This window comes from Mytilus trossulus, chromosome 3 (genome assembly GCF_036588685.1).
Source record: "Mytilus trossulus isolate FHL-02 chromosome 3, PNRI_Mtr1.1.1.hap1, whole genome shotgun sequence".
Lineage (NCBI taxonomy): Eukaryota > Metazoa > Mollusca > Bivalvia > Mytilida > Mytilidae > Mytilus > Mytilus trossulus.
Window position 1 is genome coordinate 51,725,919 of NC_086375.1, and position 25,150 is coordinate 51,751,068.

The following is a 25,150-nucleotide window of genomic DNA, read 5'->3' on the forward strand; positions in this document are numbered from 1 at the left end:
AGGCGGCCTTGACTTGAAGCTCCCATTATTGGCATATTCACCACTGTAAGTCTCATATAAAACACAATATAAACAGTATATCGATATGAATATTATTTATATTCTTAGCATTTTGTCACTCACAAACACATGGATAAAAATGGGTTAATATAATAAGAATAAACAAGAATGTGTCCAAAATACATGGATGTCCCACTCGCACTATTATTTTACATGTTCACTGGACCGTGAAATTGGGTAAAAAATCTAATTTGGCTGTAAAATTAGAAAGATCATATCATAAGAAACATGTGTACTAAGTTTCAAGTTGATTGGACTTCAGCTTCATCAAAAACTACCGTGACTAAAAACTTTAACCTGAAACTTTACACTTTCATTTTCTATGTTCAGTGGACCGTGAAATTGTAAAACGTTTAATTTGGCTATAAAATTAGAAAGATCATATCATAAGGAACATGTGTAATAAGTTTCAAGTTGATAGGACTTCAGCTTCATCAAAAACTCCATTGATATTTTTTTTTAACCCGAATCGGGACAGACGGACGAACGGACGGACGGACGACCCGGACGGACGATCGAACGGATTGACAGACAGACGGATGAACGGACGTACAGACCAGAAAACTTAATGCCCTTCTACTATCGTAGGTGGGGCATAAAAAAAACACTTACCTATTATTAGCTACCTTGGCTCTGACACACACTTTTTGACTCTTAGCACCAGCCATGGGTTTGTAAACAATATCTGTCTCACAGAATCCAGCATCATCAGGAGAAGATGGCGACACAATATATGTACCTCCTGGTAACATTTCTCCCACAGCTGGCACACTGATGACATAACAGAAATTCAGATATGAATCCGTGCAAATATTTGAAATACAAATTATTGGTATGTACTTTAATAATGAATCTTACTGGATACAATAATGTGCAAAATGTATCTTTTATGAGTTTATTGGCTCGAACAAACACATGGTCTTCGTTTGTAAATCACACTTGAAACTATGTACATTGCACTTATATAAAATTGCAATATTTGTTTGAAATGTACAATCTTCATGGATAAAAGTAAAACTGTATTCCATAAAAAAATCATTTCAAATATTAAATGGTAGTAGACCAGTAAAATACATAACAATGAATGACCTGGTAAATGGAAAGAAAACTGGATTTTCTGTAATGTGAAAGGAGCTTTCAAGCTTTTTTGACCTGCCTCATTCTTTGCCAATTTTCAATATCTAGCAAAAACAATGTATTAAATAAAACTGGAAATCATCATAAAGTTAAGAAAACCTCCATTTCTTTATACCACATTAATTCAGTTAGTTCAATAATTTTTTTAATTTATGTAATTATCTGTTTTTCTTTTTAATTGATTTTGTCATATTCAACCTATTTATGAAGATTAAATAAGATATTGTGCATTATAATTTATTACACGGAATAAATTACAAACACTAGATAGTATGAGTTAACCTTTTCTTGTTATGCCAACATGAAAATTTGGGATGAAGATTACTCCATACATGCATGGAGGAAGGCAACTAACATTAACTTACTCTATGCTTGCATGGGCTAACACAACAGACTTATAAAAAAGAAGATGTGGTATGAGACAACTGTCCACAAGAGACAAAATGACACAGACATTAACAACTATAGGTCACCGTACGGCCTTCAACAACGAGCAAAGCCCATACTGCATTATCAAATATATAAGGCCCCGATAAAACAATGTAAAATAATTCAAACGAGAAAACTAACGGCCTTATTTATATAAAAAATGAACGAAAAACAAATATGTAACACATAAACAAACGACAACCACTGAATTACAGGCTCCTGACTTGGGACAGGCACATACATAAATAGTGTGACAGGGTAAAATATGTTAGCGAGATCCCAACCCTCCCCTAACCGTGGACTGTGGTATAATAGTACAACATAAGAACGAACTATCAAAATCAGTTGAAAAAGGGCTTAATTCATCAGATGGACAAACATACAAGTGGACGTGGCCGGGTACTTGTACATCCCGACACAAAAAGACACAATGAACACATCTAAGAGTACCCGCAGTTGTCTGACAGCTAGTTTAAAGCCACTAACAACTAATAAAAAAAATCATGCATCTAAGACTGACGTTAACTTCGTCTATGCTTGCATGGACTTACATAGCATTCAATTATTCAAGCAGACTAAGTCTATGCAAGCATGGACTACGTACATGTGTTTTATCTTCGTCCATGCATGCATGGAGTAAGCTTAGTTCCCAAGTTCATGTTAACATAATATGAAAAGGTTTAGTCATACTATCAATGGCTGCTGAGTGGCAAACATGAAAATCGTGAATAGTTTAGAGTCATTGACAGAATGTTATTCTATTTTATGAGTCTTATGTAGACGAAACGCGCGTCTGGCGTATAAAATTATAATCCTGGTACTTTTGAAAACTATTTACACCACTGGGTCGATGCCACTGCTGGTGGACGTTTCGTCCCCGAGGGTATCACCAGCCCAGTAGTCAGCACTTCGGTGTTGACATGAATATCAATTATATGGTAATTTTTATAAATTTTCTGTGTAAAAAACTTTGAATTTTTCGAAAAACTAAGGATTTTCTTACCCCAGGAGTAGATTACCTTAGCCGTATTTGGCACAACTTTTTGGAATTTTGGGTCCTCAATGGTCTTCAACTTTGTATTTATTTGGCTTTTTTAACTCTTTTGATATGAACGTCACTGATGAGTCTTATGTAGTCGAAACGCGCGTCTGGCGTATAAAATTATAATCCTGGTACTTTTGAAAACTATTTAGCATTGGCTGAACAGTTCGCGAGTAATTGCATGGGAACAACATAACGTGAAATTTCCAATATATCTAGGATCATAAATTCTGAACAGTACAATTGAAAATTGTCAATATCAGGTAGACCTGCATTTTGTCATTAGTAAAAATATATTAATAAGTAGGCATTGGACTAAAAAGTTATTCTATGGAAAACGATGGAAGCCGAAAAAGCCCACTAACCAACAGCCGTAATTCAACATCTCAACAAAAGTTGTTTATTTCGGACAAATCAGCTAACTAGTATAAAATTGACGAAACATTTGAACTATAACAGACCAGGGTACAGTAATTACTCGTATGGTTGTATCATCCACCGTTTACCCAGGTATTCGAGCTCTTATTTACTCAAATACAAAGTTCTATAATCTGCTGATCAAAATTAAAGTATATGTAGATTACATATAGATAAGCCATGACAAAACTAGTCATCATCTTTCATAACCTGGACACACAGAGTAAACCGGAAACATTCATTGTATTTATTACCTACCATCTGCCACTTTTAGGTCGTTGATATAAAATCAAATGACACGTAGTTGCTGGCTTACAGACAACCGTAGAATCAGGTGGTAATGATGGACTGACAAAATGACCACTAGGCTGTAAAATAAATCATAATACATAAAAATTAATTTGTTATAGTAATCAGTTACAAAGATCCCTTCATAAATGCCTCCGTGAAACCATTTGTCTTGTTGCTATCAGTGAAAATACTACTGTGTTCAATTAGTAAAGTTTGGAAAAAAAATATTGTGCTTCATATGCTATTTTGAATTCATAAACAACTTAAATCTAGTACACTTAGGCAAAGTCTTATGTATAAAAATACAATCCCAATCTTTATTTTAATTCATTTGTTTAACTTTATCCAATTACCAAGTACAATTCAAAACAAGATATGAGCTGTCAAAGTTGACAGCAATCTTAGTTTTCTGTATTTTTTTTTGTATTATTAATGTTGAAAGTAAGAAGATAACGCGTATACATAAAATTGATTTATTCTTATGTAAGTTTAAACAAAGCTGTGATGTGACAACTCTCCATAAAAGACCAGAAGACATAGACATAAGCAAACTAGGTCACCATACTGCTTTCAACAAAGATCATTACTTAAATTAAAATATTACCTACAAAATGCCATGTAGTGACACAAGTTACACAATTTGAAAAAGGATATAGTAGCCGATTCATGTCGTAACAACAAACAAAATACTACTGTACAGAGTTGTGGTACTTGATAGATTTGAAAATGGCATTTATTGGTGTATCTGTGTAACATCCAACGATTGTTTGACTCGCCATGTTTTATGTCAAATTTTCAATCTTACATGAATCATTTGTCAAATATTTTAAAACAAATGAATTGATAACTATTTACACCACTGGGTCGATGCCTCTGCTGGTGGACGTGTCGTCCCCGAGGGTATCACCAGCCCAGTAGTCAGCACTTCGGTGTTGACATGAATATCAATTATGAGGTCATTTTTATAAATTTCCTGTTTATAAAACATTGAATTTTTCGAAATACTAAGGATTTTCTTATCCCAGGCATAGATTACCTTAGCCGTATTTGTAATCCTGGTACCTTTGATAACTATTTACACCACTGGGTCGATGCCTCTGCTGCATGGTTGACGTTTCGTCCCCGAGGGTATCAGCAGCCCAGTAGTCAGCACTTCGGTGTTGACATGAATATCAATTATGTGGTCATTTTTATAAATTTCCTGTTTACAAAACTTTGAATTTTTCGAAAACTAAGGATTTTCTTATCCCAGGCATATATTACCTTAGCCGTATTTGGCACAACTTTTTGGAATGTTGGGTCCTCAATGCTCTTCATTTTTGTATTTGTTTGGTTTATAACAAGTTTGATATGAGCGTCACTGATGAGTCTTATGAAGACGAAACGCGCGTCTGGCGTACTAAATTATAATCCTGGTACCTTTGATAACTACTTAAAGTAAAGATAGCAAATATCAAATTTAAACGTGACCTCCAGATTGTCATGAGTAACAATATATCAAAACTAAAAATAAAATGCCATTTTCAAATTTATTAACGAATTAAAATTTGATCGTTACAATTTGAAAAGGTCAAAATCCAAATTGATTCCATATTGTTACCAGTTATTGCATTTAAAAACGCCTCAAATAACCAGATTTTTTCTATGCACCTGGTTAAATTTCAAATAAAATCAAAATTTTGAACTGGAAAGAACCATTTGTTTTCAAAGGAAATTAAGCTACTTTTGATTTTACAAAATTCCATGAAGATTTTTATATCTTAAATATTTATTTCCTACTGAATATAAATGTTTCAGGTGCTGAAAGTGTCGAATTGCTTCCTGGCTTTCATCCAAGTCTTAACAAAAAGGAAGAAAATCACAAAAGAGAATTTAAAATTTATCTTTATTTTCCTTATTTTATTGGCAAAAGGAATGTTTTTTTGGCTGTCGATATCAAAGTAGCCTGCAGTTAAAGATTTTGAGACACTAAATATTTAGGGTAAATGTCAGGCGATTTGAAGAAATCATTTTCTGAACAAGTAGTTCGTCGTGAAAAGGACACCATACTTATGTACCTGGTCCGAGACCACAATTGTTTTCGTTGTTCATAGTCCCTAGTGTTAACAGTGGGTTACTTGCCATTAATTTTCATACCCCTTCCAAATTTATGTCTCCATGTTTAATGCCTAAAATTGTAAGTAGGGAGGTAAAATAATACTGTGAAAAAATTGGGTCCAGAATTTTACAGGAAAGTAGTGATTTGGTCCAGCTGAAAAAGGTTAAAAACTAGCACTTCGGAAGCTGTCAAAAGATTTCAAGACACCCTATATACAAAACTGTCCGTATTTTGAGTTAGAGACGATGAAGTTTTCTACAATTTTTATATAATTTGTCCATAAGTAGTTCAACACACTGTAAAAATTTCATTGAAAAAGCGCAGGTTGGATTTTTTTGTTTTTCATTTATGTTCTAAAAGAAATGCACTATGAATTGATTGTGGTCTCGGACCACCTGTTGTAATACTCAAAAGTTTGAAATAAATTACAGAAAAGGATTAAGAAATGAGTGAAGTGTTAAAAACCCTTTATGTCTGACATTCAATATATATTTTTGTATGTCCCTCTTTACCTCCATGTACTTCACAGAAATTTGCAACAATCCTAAAAGTAATTGTGTGATGTTCTACGTATACGTATTTTCTTATAGAAATAATAATTGAAAATACAATATTTTTACTTACATTAGAGGTAGCTTGAGTACTGTTTTTGTTTTTGACGGCTTCTATCTGAAAACAATGTTTCCTACAAATATTCCGAAACAAGAAATAAATTGTAATTTAAACATGTTTTCTATATTCTGGAGGTAACCATTAAAAAACTTCAGAAGAAGGCTAATTTCGTAAAATGAAAATTCCTGTTGTTGCCCTACCCATTTCGTCATATTTTAACATATGCATGAGCAGTATATGCTGCCCTCATAAGATGTAATATTTTAGCATACACATGAGTAATTTACGCTGCAATCACCATCATATCTAAGCGTACAAATTTAAAATATGTGCTACACTCACTAGTTAATAATATTTTAGCATACGCATGAGTAATACATGCTGCCATCATAAGTTCGTGATATGGTCAAACGAACGAGTATACATGCTACAAATAACGAGTTCATGATATGAAGACTGCAACACACTTATCTTCGAAATTTGTCGAAATTAAGATAAATATTAAACTAAGAAATTTCGGAGTACAATACCTACCCTCCGTTCTGTAAAATCATGCACTGTTCATATATTCCTTCTTTTGTAACGTTTACTAAACGATTAATTTTGTATGTTCCTTTGGGATATTTATTATCTGTGTTGTTAGATGGAGGAGTTGATATAATTATAACATTTGGATTACCACTAGGTGTTGTTACTTTTGGCCTGTGAAATGTATAAAACAAATAAGAAGAAATAAGAAACTTATATTTGTTAACACAATGATTTAAACTTCAATTCATATTTGCTATCATTTATATAAATTCACTGCTTACATCCGTATCCTCTAGAGCTTAATGCATACCGCGCTCTATGGCAATCATAAGACATCTTTTTTCTATCTTTCAATTAATCTATTATTATGCAAAATTATAAACAACTGTGTCGATTTTGGTGCAATTCTCAAATATGTTATAATATCATTCCTTTTATAATTATTCGTCACAATATTAGTTCTGGAAAGGCCCAAAACACACAGATAATCAGTAACTATTTTCCAATTTGAATTAAAAAAAATACATATGTGTAGAATTATAAATACAACATAAAAAACTTACGGATTATTTATGTCTCCATTTACTAAAGTAGGTATGACACAAACTTTACCAACTTCACATCGTATTACTTTAGGTAGAGGTAAATCAGTAATTATTGGTGATGATGATGTATGAGGGGTACCAGAGGAACCAGCTGTAACAAACAACATATGACACATATTGTGTATGATACATAACATTCCTTACCACAATTCTCTCCGAGCCAGAAGTCGAATAAGGCCTCAATATTTAGCATTAACATTTTTTAAATTGCTTTATTTGGTTATCTAATTCATTTAGTAATATCATTCATTTAGTAATCTTAAAATGAGTTTTGTAAAAAAGGAATAATAAAATCACGACAGTTAGTTGCACTTGAGTCCATTGTATGAAAATTGGAATGCAAACATTTCTGAACATTACTTCTAGTGCTTAGTGTTTTTAGGCGGTATCCTAATGGAAAACGCAATTTCACTGTTTTCAAGTTTTGTGTTATGCTTGAATTTGAATTGATGTCAAATAAATTTAAAAAGTTGTTATTGATAAAAAAATTATTGTTCCTACATTTTCAATCAAATAAACAACAAACAAATAGAGTGTTTGCAATCCACTGAACATAGTTTGTTTTGTGCTATTTCATGTATAGATAATAGTTATTGATATAGAAGTTGGTTTTGAAATAGTCGAAGGTAAAGTTCAAAGATCACAAGGATCATTTTGTGTATAACAAACCATAAATGTTATACACAATATGCTATAAATTTGTATAATAAAGCGCTTTACTCTACAATAACAGCACATTTTAGAAAATGTTATGTAAATTTCTTTTTACTGGTACAAATACCTTGCTCACAATGTGGTCCAGACTGCAACAAAGCACAAATACATGTTGGTTGTTTATTTATAATATCACATACACTACCATCCTGGCAATTGGTTCCTATACAAGACGGACTTGGAGCTAAATGAAAACAATATCTATTTGGTTTAGATGTTATATGTGTTATTCTCGTGGGATTTTGTCTAATGCTTGGTCCGTTACTGTGTGTGCTGCGTTTCGGTGTTGTGTCGTTGTTCTCCTCTTATATTTAATGTGTTTCCCTCGGTTTTAGTTTGTTACCCCGATTTTGTTTTTTGTCCATGAATTTATGAGTTTTGAACAGCGGTATACTACTGTTGCCTTTGTTTTTTCTAGTTAGATATATCTAAGAGGACAATAGAATTCAATACTACAAGAGACTGAGTTGCAAAGACATTGAATACGGCCGAAGTTACAACTCATTAACATAATAACCTGGTACAGGTACATTAAGAATGATAAATACAGATACATTGCGTACATGAAGATTTTAATAACTTTTAGTACCAGTGCATTACCGGAGTGATGCTTCATATAAACAATAAAGTGTTTGTTAGAAGACTTTTTTACACAGTAGAATAAAGCATACTTCCTTTTCTTCAACATTTCTTTCGATTGAGAATTTTTACCTTTTGTTCATTTACATTGAATGAACCGATATTGCAACTTTAAGATATAGAGCAGTTACATAGTATAACAATCCATTTATTAAAAAAAAGAGTCCATCCATGCTTGCAAAAAATAACATTGGCCTCTTAATGACAAAACATTCCCATAATATTACATAACGTTATCATACTTACCAGTATAATCCATGTATTTCACAAAAAAACATCTAATTTCTCCTGGTATACTGAAAAGTGATGAATATTTTATGTTAATTTCAGGATGAAATCCTACAAAATTACATGATTATAAAGGATCGACTGGAAATATGCTCTGATAAAGGTATCATTAAATGCATTTTAAGGAAGATCGCTTTTCATGTTTTGGAATTTTGGTCAGGCTTTTGTAGTTCTCTGGTTTTATCCACTAACAAATGTTGCCCGGTGAGCCCCGTTTTATCTTTTGTAATTATTTTACATGTATAATGATGAACTGTCTGTTAAAGTCTTATAAAACTAATTAGTTTGAATAGGTATTGAGGACTTTAACTTGTGAATGATAAAGCTATGAAAAGTTAAGAGAGAACATTTTCCGTACAAAATTTCAATGACTAATATCTCGAAAATAAGCACGGTGACCTATATAAGTGTTTTTTGCTCTTTTGATTCCGTTTTTAATCTCGTATCAATAAATGCTAGTGTTTTGAAAAGTTAATTATTGTAAAACTGAGAAAGCCAAATCCCTTAAGTTCCTTATATGTTTATAACTGTACTAATCACAGAAGCTTTGCCTTTTCAAATGTAATAAAAAAATGTTTTAAACTGCATTTTTTAGAAAGCAGTATTTGCTAAATTTTTCTATTTTTTTTATCAGTTTTGAGATTAAACCCACAATCATTCACTATTAATTGTTAATGAATGTATGGAACACCGCAACTTTTTTCCCAGTAACATGCTATTCAAAAATACCAACGTACACAAGTTTGTTATTGTATTAACATTCAATAAATGCTTGTACTGAATAGTTATATGGGTCATACAAATTTCAAGAAAATGTATTGTAAAAGATATGTTTAAACCAAAATGCTGTAGAAAACCAGTCAAGTCATGAAAGTGCAAGGTACTAGAATGATTAATTCACAGTCACGTCACAGTAACTGTAGTAATCTCTAAAGGTATATTTTAGTGGAAACATGAACAAATATTTTTCCATTGTCATTGCAAATTTTAAGTAATTTTATCATGATGTCATAAACTTTCTGATACCAAGAAAATAAGAACGTCAATTAGCTATTTACTAGATATTCTAATAACTCTTAAGGTGGTACCTAACACTACAGGGAGATAACACTGTAATATTAGCTAAACGTTTTAATTACGTTGCATTGTAAAGGCAATGTAAAGCTTCTCAATGATCAACATTAGTGTTTGTCAAACTGCTATATAACCAGTGTAAATTTTCTGATTAAACGCTTGGTTCAAATGTTTTGATTTTTTTTTATATTTTTGTAAAAGGCTCAAAGTAAATACTTTGTTAAAATTTTATGAAAATTAAACCAGCCAAAATAATTTAAGGGAAAGTGTTGGGTACCCCCTTAATGCCTTGATACTTCTGAAAGACATACGCACTTGGTACTAATAAAGAAGACTGGCTGCTGATGAAAAACATATCATTTATACATAATAACTTGTTACACATTTCTCTTTCTGATTCTACGAAGGATATAAATGTAATGCAAAAACCCCAAAAAGAAGAACATGTTATTCAAACACGTCTACTTATTGTGGTTTTGAGAATTGTGTATGCGTTTCATAAACTTTGAATTAGAAAACAGAAATAAGACTTCAGAAACGCAATGTTTTTTTCAAAGTTAAAAAGGAGCATAAGTCTTGAAAAGAATTAGTTTTACTCATAGCAATAACAAATATTTAATTAGTCAATACATTTGACTAGACATATGATATACTATATGTATATTAGATTTCCAGTAATTGGCTAGAACCAATTTGTTTTCCATATAGGTAGTTAAATATATATATAGGAAGATGTAGTATGAGTGTCAATGATGTAATTCTCCATCCAAGTAACAGTTTATAAAAGTAAACTATAATTATTATAGGTCAAGGTACGACCTTCAAGACGGATCCTTGTCTCACACCGAACAGTAACCTATAACGAGCTTCAAAATTATGTTTTCATAAACTTTTTCTAATTAATAACATATAGCTATGTTATTTTATCCTCAGTAATACTTACTTTGGAAGAATACTTACTTTGGAAGAAATGTTTTGAAACAGAATCTGTATTTTCCTGTTGACCCTGAAGGTGGGGTCAATGTAACGTCTGCAGTGCAATTACCAATCAATTTAGTATTATCAGCAGACGTAAAAAGATGGAGATCATCTGTTGGTCCTTGAGTCTGTTCTACTGAGGGACTGAAATAAATCATTCATTCTTGTTGCCATAAGTTTAACAGACAAAAAACAAATTTTGGTTATAAAGTTTACAATGTATTACTTTATTTGACTTCAGCATAACGTTATGGTTACAGTGATGTAATTGACTGCTCCGTAGGCTTACATGCAAAACAGCTGATCTTTGAAAATAAAAAAAATAAAAAATTGCTACATAGAAAAAAAAATCATGTTCATATCATGTACTAATATGAAATTGTGATTTAATCGGAAAAAAGGGGGTCTTGCCACGAAGAATTAAATTTACGCAATTCTGTAGTCAAAACATTTTTTTTCTACTTTCAGTTTGCTATTTTTACTAGGCCGCATCACTTCCAGTAAACATGATATCCTTCCACTTTCCTGGATTGATATTCCAAAGAGATGCAATTTTTTTTATATATATGTTTTAATTCCGCATAAACCTATAATAAAACAGAAAAAAATTAGTTCAGAAAAAATGCACTATTCTCTTCCCCTCTATGTTTAGACATGTACCGAAAACTGGAGTTGTAAAACAAGACTGGTACCCTATTTGAGAAATAGCAAGTACAAGTGTGAGCCAGTGCTCTATGATGATACCCCCGCCCAAATATTTTGGTTAACTCGAAATTGTTAATATTACAATGCATCATACGACATAACTGGCTTATATAAACCCTGAAACTATTTTTCAAAAATCCTTGTAATGAAGTTGTTGAGTCAGAAGTGACGAAAATTTCAACTTAAGTATCACGAGAAAAATAATTCGATAAACATGGAGTTGTTAAGTGATAAATCTTAAACGCATCACACGGTAAAGCTGACTTATATAATCATTTGAACGAAATTTCAGAAATCCTGATATTCTAGTTCCTGAGAAAAATATGACGAACATGTTCACCTTGATATCATGTGAAAAATGATACTATTGTTCGGTTAACAGTAAGTTGTTGAGTGGTAACTATGAAAACACATTACACGGTATAGCTGACTTATATAAACTATGAAACCAAATTTCAGAAATCCTTATGATTCAATGAAAAATATGGGGTAATGTAGAAAATGTAAAAAAGAAGGATTAAATGACACAGTTATAAAATGATCTTTAAAACACGACATACCCCATCATAACAGACTAGAACATTTGCCAGGCTTACAAAAAAAATTATCACCACACGACATTCACTTCGGAACAAAAGTGAAAACATTTTTTTCGTTATGCATAACACACATAGACCAGCAAAAAAATTATCAGGCTTTACCATGACTCCATAGTTAGATAACTCTGTGTAAAAAACACTTAAAGAACATGCAAAAATTAACCAAACATTAACAGAAGGTCGTGGCTATATTTTTCTACCGTACACAGCACAAACATATCATGAACATCTGTACAAAAGTCTTTGGTCATAAACAATTACCATTCAAGGTAAGAATCGCCAAACATTACCAAGAGGACATGACAATATTTCTCTGGTAAAAAGCACTTACCTTTCAGTCTAGACACAACCAGACATACACAGGATGAAACGACAAAATTTCCTCGTTTAAAACACTTACCATTCAGGGTAAATATTATCAGATATAAACAGGAGGACATGGCAAAATGCTCTTGGTATAAAATACAAACCATTTAGGGTAGACATTTTTTTTCCTTTGATATACAGGATTACCATTCAGGGTAAATACCACTCGACGTATAAGGGAGGACATGAGAAGATCTCTGCGATATTAAACACTAAATATTCAGTCCAAATAGCTTCAGACATACACAGGAGCACATGACAAGATTTTCTTTATATTAAGATCTTACCATGTAAGGTAAACAGCACTGGACATAACCAAGAGGACATTACAAGATTTTCTTGGCATAAAATACTTGCTAATCAGGGTAAATACTATCAGACATAAACAGAAGGACATGACAAGATTTAAGTGGTATAAAACACTTACCATTCTGGGTAAACACCACCAGACATAAACAGGAAGACATGACAAGATTTACCTGGGGTTAAACACTTACCATTCAGGGTAAACACCACCAGATATAAACAGGAGGCCATGACAAGATTTCCCTGGGGTTAAACACTTACCATTCACAATAAACACCACCAGACATAAACAGGAGGACATGACAAGATTTTACAGGTATAAAACACTTACCATTCTGGGTAAACACCACTCGACATGTAATGGAGGACATGAGAAGATTTTTGCGGTATAAAACACTAAACATTCAGGCCAAATACCTCCAGATATACACAGGAGCACATGACAAGATTTTCTTGATAAAAAGGACTTACCATGTAAGGTTAACAGCACCAGACATTAAAAAGAAGACATAACAATATTTTTTTGGTATGAAACATTTACTTTTCAGGGAAAACACCATCAGACATAAACAGGAGGACACGAAAAGACTTCCCTTGTATAAAACACTTACCATTCAGGATTAACACAACCAGACATAAACAGGAGGACACGACAAGACTTCCCTTGCATTAAACACTTACCATTCAGGGTAAACACCACCAGATATAAACAGGAAGACACTACAAGACTTCCCTTGAATTAAACACTTACCATTTAGGGTTAACACCACCATACATAAACAGTAGGACATGACAAGATTTCCCTGGTATAAAACACTTACAATTCAGGGTTAACACCACCTGACATAAACAAAAGGACACGACAAGATTTCCCTAGTATGAAACACTTACCATTCAGGGTTAACACCACCAGACATAAACAGTAGGACATGACAAGATTTCCCTGGTATAAAACACTTACCATTCAGGGTTAACACCACCAGACATAAACAGTAGGACATGACAAGATTTTCCTGGTATAAAACACTTACCATTCAGGGTTAACACCAACAGACATAAACAGAAAGACACAACAAGATTTTACTGGTATAAAAAACCTACCATTCAGGATAAACACCACCAGACATGAACAGGAGGACATGACAAGATTTCCCTGGTACACATTGTGTCACAGAATCATGTGGTATTGTTGGTGTTACAAAGTAAGGCTGTAAAGAAAGGTATTTTAAAGTTCATCAAAAGTCACAATTAATTATCTGAAATTTCATCTGACAATTAACCTAAAGACTGCTTCAAAAGCGAATTAGATGCTGAGGGTCTGGTTTTTCAATGCTTTTTTAACATTTTTATATAGTGGCTTGTTGTTCGTTTTGTGCCAATGCCCTAATGGTTCATGAAATCAACATACAAATGTATGCATCAAATGCAGTATAAATACCTAAAGCAGTGTTTAAACCTCTGGCATAAATACATTTATTCATCAAAGACATGTGGCAGCTAGGAATGAATACAAAGAAGTTTTAAAATTTGCCAAAACAGACATATTTTGCTTCTTCAAGTTAGCTGACAATAGGTAAGAGCAAAATCAATATTGATAATTTGATCCACACACATACATACCTGACTCGTCTTCACCTCATGATGGTAGGAATCTACAAAAGACAAGATTTTTTTCCATCAACAAAACAGATTCTGATTAATAAGAATAGTCAATATTGAAATGTTTTGATGTAGAATTTATGTAGTTTCTTTAAACTACAAAAGGCAAGCATAGTATTACTCACCTAATCTCTAATAGCATTCTACAATAACAGATGGTCGAGTTGTTGTCTCTTTGAATCAATCCCTGTGTCTATTCTCAATTCTATTTTTGAAAGTAAAAAGATAATGTCTCAGCTACATGGGAATGTAGAAAAAATAACTTAACTGGATCTTTTTAATTTATTCTTGCAAGGAAAACAATTAATTGGTTACAGACATCCAATATTTACCTGGAGATTTTACTTCGACTTCAAAACAAAATTCATCGCTAGTTGTCCTGAAATACATATTAAAAAGAGCTGTATAAAAAAAGGATAGCTCATGTGACATATAATGCTGCCAACTATTATAAAATCCTACATAAGGCTTCCAATCTATCATCAGTCATCACTCTTACATGACCCCATCAATCTAACAGTCTCATGCGAATATTGTGAAAGGAAATTCTCAGCACGTCCTTTCTGAACCACTTTTCATGTACACGTATATGATAAAATTACTGATCGACAAGTCATTCGTAAACTATCTTACATTTTTGTATTAACAAAAGAGGGACGAAAGACACCAAAGAGACAGTCAAACTCGTAAATCTAAAACAAACTGACAACGCCATGGCTAAAAATGAAAAAGTCAAACAAAAAATCAATAGTACACATGACACAACATAGAAAACTAAAGAATAAACAACACGAACCCCACCAAAAACTAGGGGTGATCTCAGGTGCTCCGGAAGGGTAAGCATAACAATAACAGATGGTCGAGTTGTTGTCTCTTTGAATCAATCCCTGTGTCTATTCTTTAGTTTTCTATGTTGTGTCATGTGTACTATTGATTTTTTGTTTGACTTTTTCATTTTTAGCCATGGCGTTGTCAGTTTGTTTTAGATTTACGAGTTTGACTGTCCCTTTGGTGTCTTTCGTCCCTCTTTTGTTAATACAAAAATGTAAGATAGTTTACGAATGACTTGTCGATCAGTAATTTTATCATATACGTGTACATGAAAAGTGGTTCAGAAAGGACGTGCTGAGAATTTCCTCATGTGTCCTAGATTTTTATTTTAAGCTGATATGATATTGACCTGCTTATAAGCTTTTGGAAATTTAAACAGATGTTTTAGGATACCAATGCTTTTTCCTTGATGTTGTACACTTTCAATTTATTTTTATTTCCCCAAATTTGTGAAGCATACTATTGATCAACATTCAGCAGTAAATCAACTTCCACTTGACCTCAACGATAGACTTTTTAAAAAAAATCTAAGAATAGTAACACCTAGAAATACCCCAAATTCTGCTTGTATCTGTGTCAGAATACCTACTCTCTATTATCGCCTGTTTGAACACAGGTTTTGTGTACGCCAGGTGTAGTACCGACAACATTCATTTGAGAAAGGAAGGTACCAGGATTTTTAGGATCCGGTATTATTGTTGTTCCCTTTGATGACAATCCTGCTTCAGTATGTCCAGGGCGCACTGAAGGTGGCCTATAAAATAAATGTTTATAGTTTTAATTCATATAATGCCCGATTTTATCACTTTTAAAACTGTTTTCTTTCAATTAATGCCTTGATCAGAATTGTAATTCAAAACAGGTCGCTTTGTGTAACATGCAATAGGGCATTAGATATTGTCAAGATATGTTATTTTACACTCTTAGTATCATAAAAATACTTCTTGGACATTTAAAAATCCAAATGCTGAAATCCAAAGAAAAAGGGAAAGTAAAACAAAGATTTAAAGAACTCATAAACATAATACCAAATCATTAAAATAAATGAAACATTTGTTAACTTCCTTTGAATACTTTGGATACCATATATACCATAAATGCATGTGTGTGTGACTATCACTTACTTAGCACTTGACGTGACTGTAAATGGAATTGAACATTCCTCATGCAAAACACATACTACTTTCTGTGGCAATACGTGGTCTCCTGTCTCGGAACCCGGCTGAAATTACAAATGTTTATATAGTAACACATTTGATTATCTTTTACATACACAAGGTCAGATTTCCATATTTTATTTTTGATTTACATAATAATTGGGTGTGGTATTATTGCATATGTAAACTATAATTTAACACATTAGAATATAATATTTCAGTTTTTTTTAACAGTATCTGATAACTGTATAATTGTATATAAAATTTACCCTTAGTAAATTTAACTTAAAATGAAGGGCCGTTTTATGTTGGAAACTAGTGAATGTCAAGAACTTATAGATTATCGTTGGTTATCTCAACGAGATTGATACTCTCGCTTGAGCCGGTCACGGCGAAAGCGAGAAATGCAATGAGTTGAGATGACCATTGATAATCTGTTTATCGCTATTTTACCTATGACGACGTTGTCAATTTCATGTCAATTTCATTAGCAACGGCCACGTGGCTCCTTAGTTTCTAGCAATAATTTTTCATCTCAAGCGAGTAGCATGATATGAAAATTATCACAAAAAAAGATCAAAGGAAAAATCAACAAAATAGCGATAATGTTAAGTACAATGCTGATAATTTCAATTTTAGTATAAAGATAAATTGGATTAATTTCTCAGCTATATTGAAATGCTCATTAACTTGATACATTCACAAGACTCAGCCAATGAAAATAACACAAAAACAATTTACCTACCTTTGAATGTGGAGCTGTGAGGGAATTACCATGAGCTAAAACATATTACATATTTAGATATATCTTATAATTTTCACTTTACACAATATGAGCTAACCTCCAAGTAACTATAAAAACAAATTCATGTCTAAAGATGTCATCATTTTGGCATTGATGAAAGTGGTTTTGTAGTAAACTTGATTTTCTATTAGATGTGTTTGTAGTGAAGACATGAAAAGATTTTGTCAGAAAAAATGTGCAGTTTGATTTTGACTGAAACAGAAAAAAAACCCAAGCAAGTAAAGAATGAACGTGACGATGTTCAATAATGTTTTGTGTACTGAAGAGGATTGCAGTACTGTATGTAATTGACAATTCATTTTCCAGACTTATACAAATTAAAACGGAAATTCAATCAGGTTTGTGATACATATGTATGTACATGGGTAAATCTACAAGCCTGATAGTCATATTTAAGCAAAGACATCAACATTATATTAAGTAAATTGTGAAACTAACACCATAGCAGCTTTTTGTTTCTAAAACCTGTCATGAATATATTTAGGACATAAGTTCATAGAGGAAATGTCAGACTACTGTAAATTTATAAAGATGTTTTTGTTAATGTGAACACAATACAATACAATACAATAGAAACATGTTTATTATAGTGACATTGTGTATGACAAATTATGTACAATATTGAAATTTTTCAATTGATTTACACCCGGCATAATGAACCTATAAGTCACTTCAAATAGATACTATAATAATATTAATTCAGATCAATAATTAATGATGTGACCTCTTGAGTGTCCTAATAATAAGAACTAGTATTCTGATGTGTGATATCCTATCTGTTTTCTTAAGTATCACAATAATAAGAATTCACAATCTGAGATGGAATACTTTATCTGTAAGGAGATTACCCGGAAATCACAATTATGAATCCTGATTTGAAAAATTATCAATAATAAATGCATTCTATAATTTCTTAATTCACAGTATCATTCACTATTATAACAGGTGGATTAACTGATTTCATTTTTCTCAAATTCTAATGTATGACCTTTTTATACTCACCAACTTGACAAGAAGTTCCAGAATATCCAGATGGACACTGACAGAATCCTTTGTTTCTTTTGCCATTACAGAAACCTTGGTTCATACAAATCAGTCTGCTGCAGGGTCCTCTAGCTAGAAAGAAAACGAAAATCAAAAGCTCAAGCACATCAAAAGAATCGATTACACACTATTTTTATAAGAAATACTTGAACATGGATAAAATAATTCATGTTAAACATACTGAAAACAACAAATTACAAAACTTCAACATATTAAAGGGCAAACGTGCATATATCATAACGTTTAAGGGAGAGACACAGCAAAAAAAAACCCATAATTATTTCATGTATCAATCGTACACAACTCTGATTTGTACATTAAATCTAAATTCGAAATTTCTATCGTTCCTGTTTCTATAAAATTTGAGCATTTACTGGAATCAACTCAACCTTAACTTGACCAAAATAAATCCTAAGAGAGAACAAACAAAAAACAAATACACGACACACAGACGGATAACAACAGGGTCAATCATAGAAATGATGATCATTTTTGAAATTTGTTCACTTGTGCTATTATTTTGATACAGGGAAGACCGATGTTAAAATGACAACATTGTTTTCAAGATCAAATCCATGGATATTACATTTCTTATGAAGTTGATGAAAAAGACTTCAAAGTTGATTTGCCTGAGTAATGTATCAAAGCATTATTGTTCTTCGTCATACAGAATCATCCAGTTAAACAAAGAAGGCATACGGGCCCATTATCTACATTCAATAAGAACAAATATAAGCTATACAACAACTTAAAGGTATAGTTACTAAAAAAACTGTTTGAATTTTCACAATTTGGCAATTATGACAAAAATTCTACTGTCTTTATTCAAAAGTATTTCTATAATTCAATGTATTTATTGTTAATTTCAAAGAGAATGAAACACTTTTTATTTTCAAGAGGTTAAATGTAAATGATGTGATATTGTATCTCCATGTTAATATTACAAGAAAAAAGGATGAAAACAATAACGTCTAAAATATTTACCATGTAATGTTCCGTTCGTAATCATAATACTGTAACACCTTTTCTCTCCTTCTCCTCTACAAAAGAGAATATTTAATATAAAATGAATCATTACTTTTCTCATTTATATTTGACTATCTTAACAAATAGATCAAATACAATTTATCATTGTTTAACCTCATTTATGGTTAAAAACAGTTCAGACTTTCAGACATTTTCAAAGAACGGATAGACTATTGGACAGTCAGGGGTAAAATAGTATACCCGTTTCCATTCTTTATAGTTGGCTATTATCAAATATCTGCTGTCAACACCAAGTTCTCTAAAAAAAACATGTACATTAAAAGCCAAATTATTTAGGTACAATTTAAGATGCTGACATTAGCTTTAGACTTGGGATAAGCAAATGAAAATGTAAACAGTGTAAACACCAGGTTTTCTTTGTTTTTTTGGCAACTGTAAATTATGGGCAAAACTGCCAACTGTAATGTAATTTAAGTGTTGTAACCCATTTATATGATAATGGAAATATTTTCATGGGACTCTTACTAATAGAAATATACATTTTTTATTTTTTAATTAAGTATATCTTACCCATGACTAACTCCACTTTTTTCAGGAGGAGTATTCAATGTAAAACAAACAGTAATTGTTCTTTCTATATCTGTGTGTATGGATACATCAGTAGAACATGGACTAGGGTCTGTAATTGACTGGAAAACAAAGATCCCATCTGGGGCTTTCATATCAGACTCCACTAATGGGCTGAAAATAATTTTGCTTTGATTTCAAAATTGTTTTAAAAATATAACAGTTTACTAATATTGTAAAGGTTTAAAATTGAAATCAAATTAAGCAAATATTAATAAACGTTTTATATGTTATAGAATTCCCTGCGTCTATAATGCTATAAGTATGGAAACCAGCATTTTGATTAAGATTATAAAAAAATTGTTTCTCAAATCATTTTTGATTTGCTGAAATTAAACTCTATGAGTATGACATAAATGAAATAAAGTAACCGTTTCGGAAAATATTTTTCCGTACGATCAAAAACATTTTAGAAGTATGTCAGATATCTAGTAAGCTATTGGATACATGAGTTTTGCTTATGCAAGATATATGTTTTAGTTTGGGAAAGGTTGTTGTAGGTAATGATATAAAAATAAGCAGATATGATATGATTTCTAATGAGACAACTACATGTACCCTACAGACACATAGAACATGGTAAAAAAATGCCAGTCGCTGTATGGCCTTTAATAAAAATGAAAACACATAATATAAAGCTAGATACAATGATAGACATGATATATTCCTGGAAATACATGGACACCAATTAAGATGCAAAAACATCCTTTATATAACAACAGACTGTAACATATCCAATGTTTAAAGAATATTACCAGTTTTGGTTATACACTTGACTCTTTATCCATAAATTCATATGACAAGCTGCGCCTACAGAACATTCAATACTACTGCCATCTGGTAGAGTAGGGGAGATAAACTGGGGCTTACTCTGTAAAGACAAAACATTTTGACATGACTATAACAAATAAGCTAAAAAATTGTATTATTCAAAGATAAAATTGTCGACTTGTTTTAAATTCGAAGTCAACCATAAAAGTTTCACTGACTATTCTTAAGCAATATTACAATTAATAGATATTTCAGCCAATGAAACAGTTATATTCAATGCAGCAGTACAATATATGATTTTTAAGGATGTTTGCTTTATACATGGGTTTTTCTTTTTTCTTTAAATCAGTTGTTTATTTTCATTTTTAAGACCTAAGTGATGTTATGTTTGCTGAAGGATGCCATGTTTCACATCTGATAAATATGAAATGCAAATGGTTTTCAACATCATTCCCCTTAAATTTTAAGACACTTCGCTTTGAAGTTTCAAAGTTAGATAAATGGTACAATAAGAAACAAATATAGCTCTGGATGCCTTGTCGTAAAATAATTCTTAAAGGAACCATAAATAAATAAGGATTTTCAGCTTAAAGTATAACAGCTTGTGTACAAGAGTAAAACTATATGCAGTTTTTACAATGAATATATATAAATCAAATGAGTATAAAACTTACAATAGAAACAGGTTTAGGTAATTCTGAAAGTAAAACATATTAATCATTATGAATGCTTTGATTTGAAGAAACATTAATGAAAGTCAGTTAGGCTAAGTATTTTTTAACTAATTACCTACGCTCAACCAAAATTAAACAAATGACATAATCATTGTAATAGTAACATGCACATCTGGTAGAAGCCTCTTAAAACTTGTAAATACGAATAATCCCGATTCTAAATCAAAAGAAGATTTTTATTTCGATTAGCCATATGAATTATAATTTCCAAAAAAGGGAATGATGTTTACATCATCTCAATTTTTTATTTATTTATTTAATTATCTCAAATAATAATTTAACTTTTAATAAATTTTAAACATTGATCTTACCCGCTGTAACTTCTATTGAATAACACAATTCATCAGCTGTTTGACTGAAAACATAAGAGTTGTATATGATAGTTGGTTTTAGTCAAACTAAAGTGTAATGTAAAACCGATATCAAGCACGGTACTCATGCAGCTTCAAACCAATTGTTTTATTGTTTATAAAGGTAACAAACAACAGGTGTTCAAGTATTCAAATAAAAATAATAAGGTATTTCTGAGGTAAAGCTAATTGATTGTCTAGTTACTCTGTACCTTTCCTTGACATAACATTGCTTGATTGATTGTTGGTTGCTTAACGTCCAGTGGCAAATATTTCATGCATATTCAGGACAAGAACAAGTTTACAATAATACAATAGGTAGGTTGATACAATAGAGGCCATCTTGGATGACGGTCGGAGAAATTTGGACTGCCACTGGAAAATGAAGGTAAATTGAATAGGGACAGAAATTTTGATTTGCAACATGCCACCTACGGACCCCTCAAAGAGTTGTTGCAAGGGTTCTGAACGTGCAAAGAGCGTGGCACTCTCTTTACACGAGGCATCGGATTTAACGTCCTCCTCCTGACCGGACGTGACTGCGAACCGTGATACATCCCGCACAGCCAAAAGGACGCCCTACTTCGGCAAGCGTTTTACTACCGGTCGGGAGAAGACCAAGTGACCAGATTTCTATACCCCAGTCACCCTTGGGGTATCCTTGACATACCATGAAAGTAACAAAACTCACTCAATGTGAACATTGAATTACCATAGGATACATAAATGAGATTTTAAAAGTGTTTATTCATGCTTTATTTAAAAGATCTGAAAACACTCAACGGAGATTTTTTCATAATAAACAACCAAGTTTCATTTGTTGACATTTTATCAGACATAAGTTTTAAAAGAGTTGGTATTACTTTGCTTCATAAAAAAGAATGGCCAACGTAGATACAAGTATCTTGTCTTAGGGAGGGATAAATCCTACTTTGTAAAGAATCACTCTGATTCAAACAAAAAATTCTCTGAAACCGATGCTTGATTTCTTGATTGACAACATATTTGTTACGTTCGGAGGACGTGTTTATCAACAGACTGTCGGCAATCAAATGGGAACAAACTGTGCCCCTCTGCTTGCTGACTTGTTTCTTTATTATTATAAGGCTGACTTCATGCACGAACTTCTTAGGAAGATAGATAAAAAGTTAGCAATATCCTTTAACTCTACTTTCCGCTATATAGATGACGTTCTTTCACTAAACAATTCAAAATTCGGTGACTATGTGGATCGCATCTATCCCATCGAATTGGAGATAAAGGATACTACAGATACAGTTAAGTCGGCTTCATATCTTGACTTACATCTAGAAATTGACAACGAGGGTCGGTTGAAGACAAAACTTTACGACAAAAGAGATGATTTTAGCTTTCCAACTGTGAACTTTCCATTATTAAGTAGCAACATTCCAGCAGCACCTGCATACAGGGTATATGTCTCCCAATTGATACGATATTCCCGTGCTTGCATTTCCTATCATGATTTTCTTGATAGAGGGTTACTGCACACAAGGAAGCTATTAAACCAAGATTTCCAAATGGTAAAGTTGAAATCATCCCTTCGCTAATTTTACGGACGCCATCACGAGTTGGTTGACCGTTATGGAATAACCGTTTCACAAATGATATCAGATATGTTCCTTACGTCGTAACTACAATCCCCTTCCCTTTCATGAATTTGACCTACCGAATTGGACTATTTACCGGATTTATAATCACATAAGCAACACATCGGGTGCCGCAAGTGGAGCAGGATCTGCTTACCATTCCGGAGCACCTGAGATCACCCCTAGTTTTTGGTGGGGTTCGTGTTGTTTATTCTTTAGTTTTTGTTATGTTGTGTCATGTGTACTATTGTTTTTCTGCTTGTCTTTTTCATTTTTAGCCATGGCGTTGTCAGTTTGTTTTAGATTTATGAGTTTGACTGTCCCATTAGTATCTTTCGTCCCTCTTTTATATATAGAATAATACATGGCAAAATCCGTATCGCATGATGTATCACAACGATAAACCAGTATCAGTCCCGAGGGCTAATATTTGTCGACTGGTGATACAGCATGCGATACGGATTTTGTCATGTACTATTCTGTTTATCATATTGTTTAATGGAATCAGATTTATGGGATATCCATTTTTGCTATAAATCGTCTGAAACTATTAGCTAGCAAATACACATTTGTGGACATTAGCTGTAGTCTGCTCTATAGTCGGGTTGTTGTCTCTTTGACCCATTCCCCATTACCATTCTCAATTCTATTATGATTTTCCTGTATTTTTCCAACTGACTTGGTGTTTTTTTATAGGCATCTTTATTTGCTTAATATCTACACCATGATGCCCTCCATAATCGTTTTACATTATCATTATATATCAAAGACCGTGTATTAAAAAATTAAAATGCAACTACCAACGATACTGTCCTATTATTTCAACTGAAAATAACATTTATCAAATACATATAAGATGTAGAAATGTTGAAAGTTTTATTGTTTATTTGGCGACGATATTTTAATTTGCTGAAGTGGTGAACAGCAAGACAAACATTTCTTGAAGAATTTGCTATCTACGTGTATTCTAACCAAGTGAAAGTGTAAACCGTAACAATTTTCATTTGTGTTTAATCCATCAGGTAATGAAAACAAACTTCACGTTAATTATGACCAAATAAACAATAAATCTTCATATATTTCTACATCTTATTGTGTCTTTTTTTATATATACAAATCCCTCGAAAAGTAACTGGGTTATAAGTTTTGGAAAAAATATCGATTTTAGTTGAAATGATAGGACATTTTTTTAGTGGGAACTCATTTTTTGACCATACCAGGTAATACAGCAACTATATGTCAATCGTCAACGTTATTCGAATTGTGACGTCATGCCAGGTATGCGATACGGGTTTTGCTATGCGATACGGGTTTAGCCATGCGATAGGGGTATGCAATACGGGTTTAGCCATGCTACAGGGGGTTTGCAATACAGGGTAGGTGATACAGACTGGAAATAAGAACCTTTATTAGATATACGGAATTGTTGTATTTACTACTAAACATATGATAAAGTCCTATTAATTGAAAATTGTGTCCTTATAAAAGTATCCCTGTCTCTCTCCCATAAAAATAAATGGTCTGAACTTACCCAGCAGCATTCACATTTTGTACACAAACTTTATGATTCCCTGTTTTCTTTGGTAGTATATAAGTAACAGTATGATATACATGTGAGCTATTTTTATCCTGTGTCACATGCATGCCCTGCACTACGACACCGGAGTCCACAAAACCTTTCTTCATT

The 25,150-nt window shown here is 32.4% G+C and overlaps 1 protein-coding gene and 1 long non-coding RNA gene across 2 annotated transcripts in view; both read right to left on the reverse strand.

Moving 5' to 3' along the window:
* Window positions 1–18,411, reverse strand: part of LOC134710867 (uncharacterized) — a 93,384-nt gene extending 74,973 nt beyond the window's left edge. The window contains exons 1-14 of the mRNA XM_063571278.1: window positions 18,346–18,411; window positions 16,506–16,603; window positions 15,971–16,135; window positions 14,883–14,929; window positions 14,512–14,543; window positions 13,993–14,099; window positions 10,898–11,059; window positions 8,822–8,871; window positions 8,004–8,120; window positions 7,181–7,313; window positions 6,621–6,788; window positions 6,099–6,159; window positions 3,344–3,453; window positions 673–831 (exon numbers count right to left, since the gene is read on the reverse strand). Coding sequence (XP_063427348.1) covers window positions 673–831; window positions 3,344–3,453; window positions 6,099–6,159; window positions 6,621–6,788; window positions 7,181–7,313; window positions 8,004–8,120; window positions 8,822–8,871; window positions 10,898–11,059; window positions 13,993–14,099; window positions 14,512–14,543; window positions 14,883–14,929; window positions 15,971–16,135; window positions 16,506–16,603; window positions 18,346–18,411 — 1,475 coding nt within the window. The remainder of the gene's footprint in view (window positions 1–672; window positions 832–3,343; window positions 3,454–6,098; window positions 6,160–6,620; window positions 6,789–7,180; window positions 7,314–8,003; window positions 8,121–8,821; window positions 8,872–10,897; window positions 11,060–13,992; window positions 14,100–14,511; window positions 14,544–14,882; window positions 14,930–15,970; window positions 16,136–16,505; window positions 16,604–18,345) is intronic.
* A 3,035-nt stretch (window positions 18,412–21,446) lies between these two features.
* Window positions 21,447–25,150, reverse strand: LOC134709523 (uncharacterized). Its single transcript, XR_010105978.1, has 3 exons — window positions 24,995–25,150; window positions 21,818–21,861; window positions 21,447–21,469 (listed from the first exon to the last, which is right to left on the reverse strand). It is a non-coding gene; the product is annotated as an uncharacterized LOC134709523 (long non-coding RNA).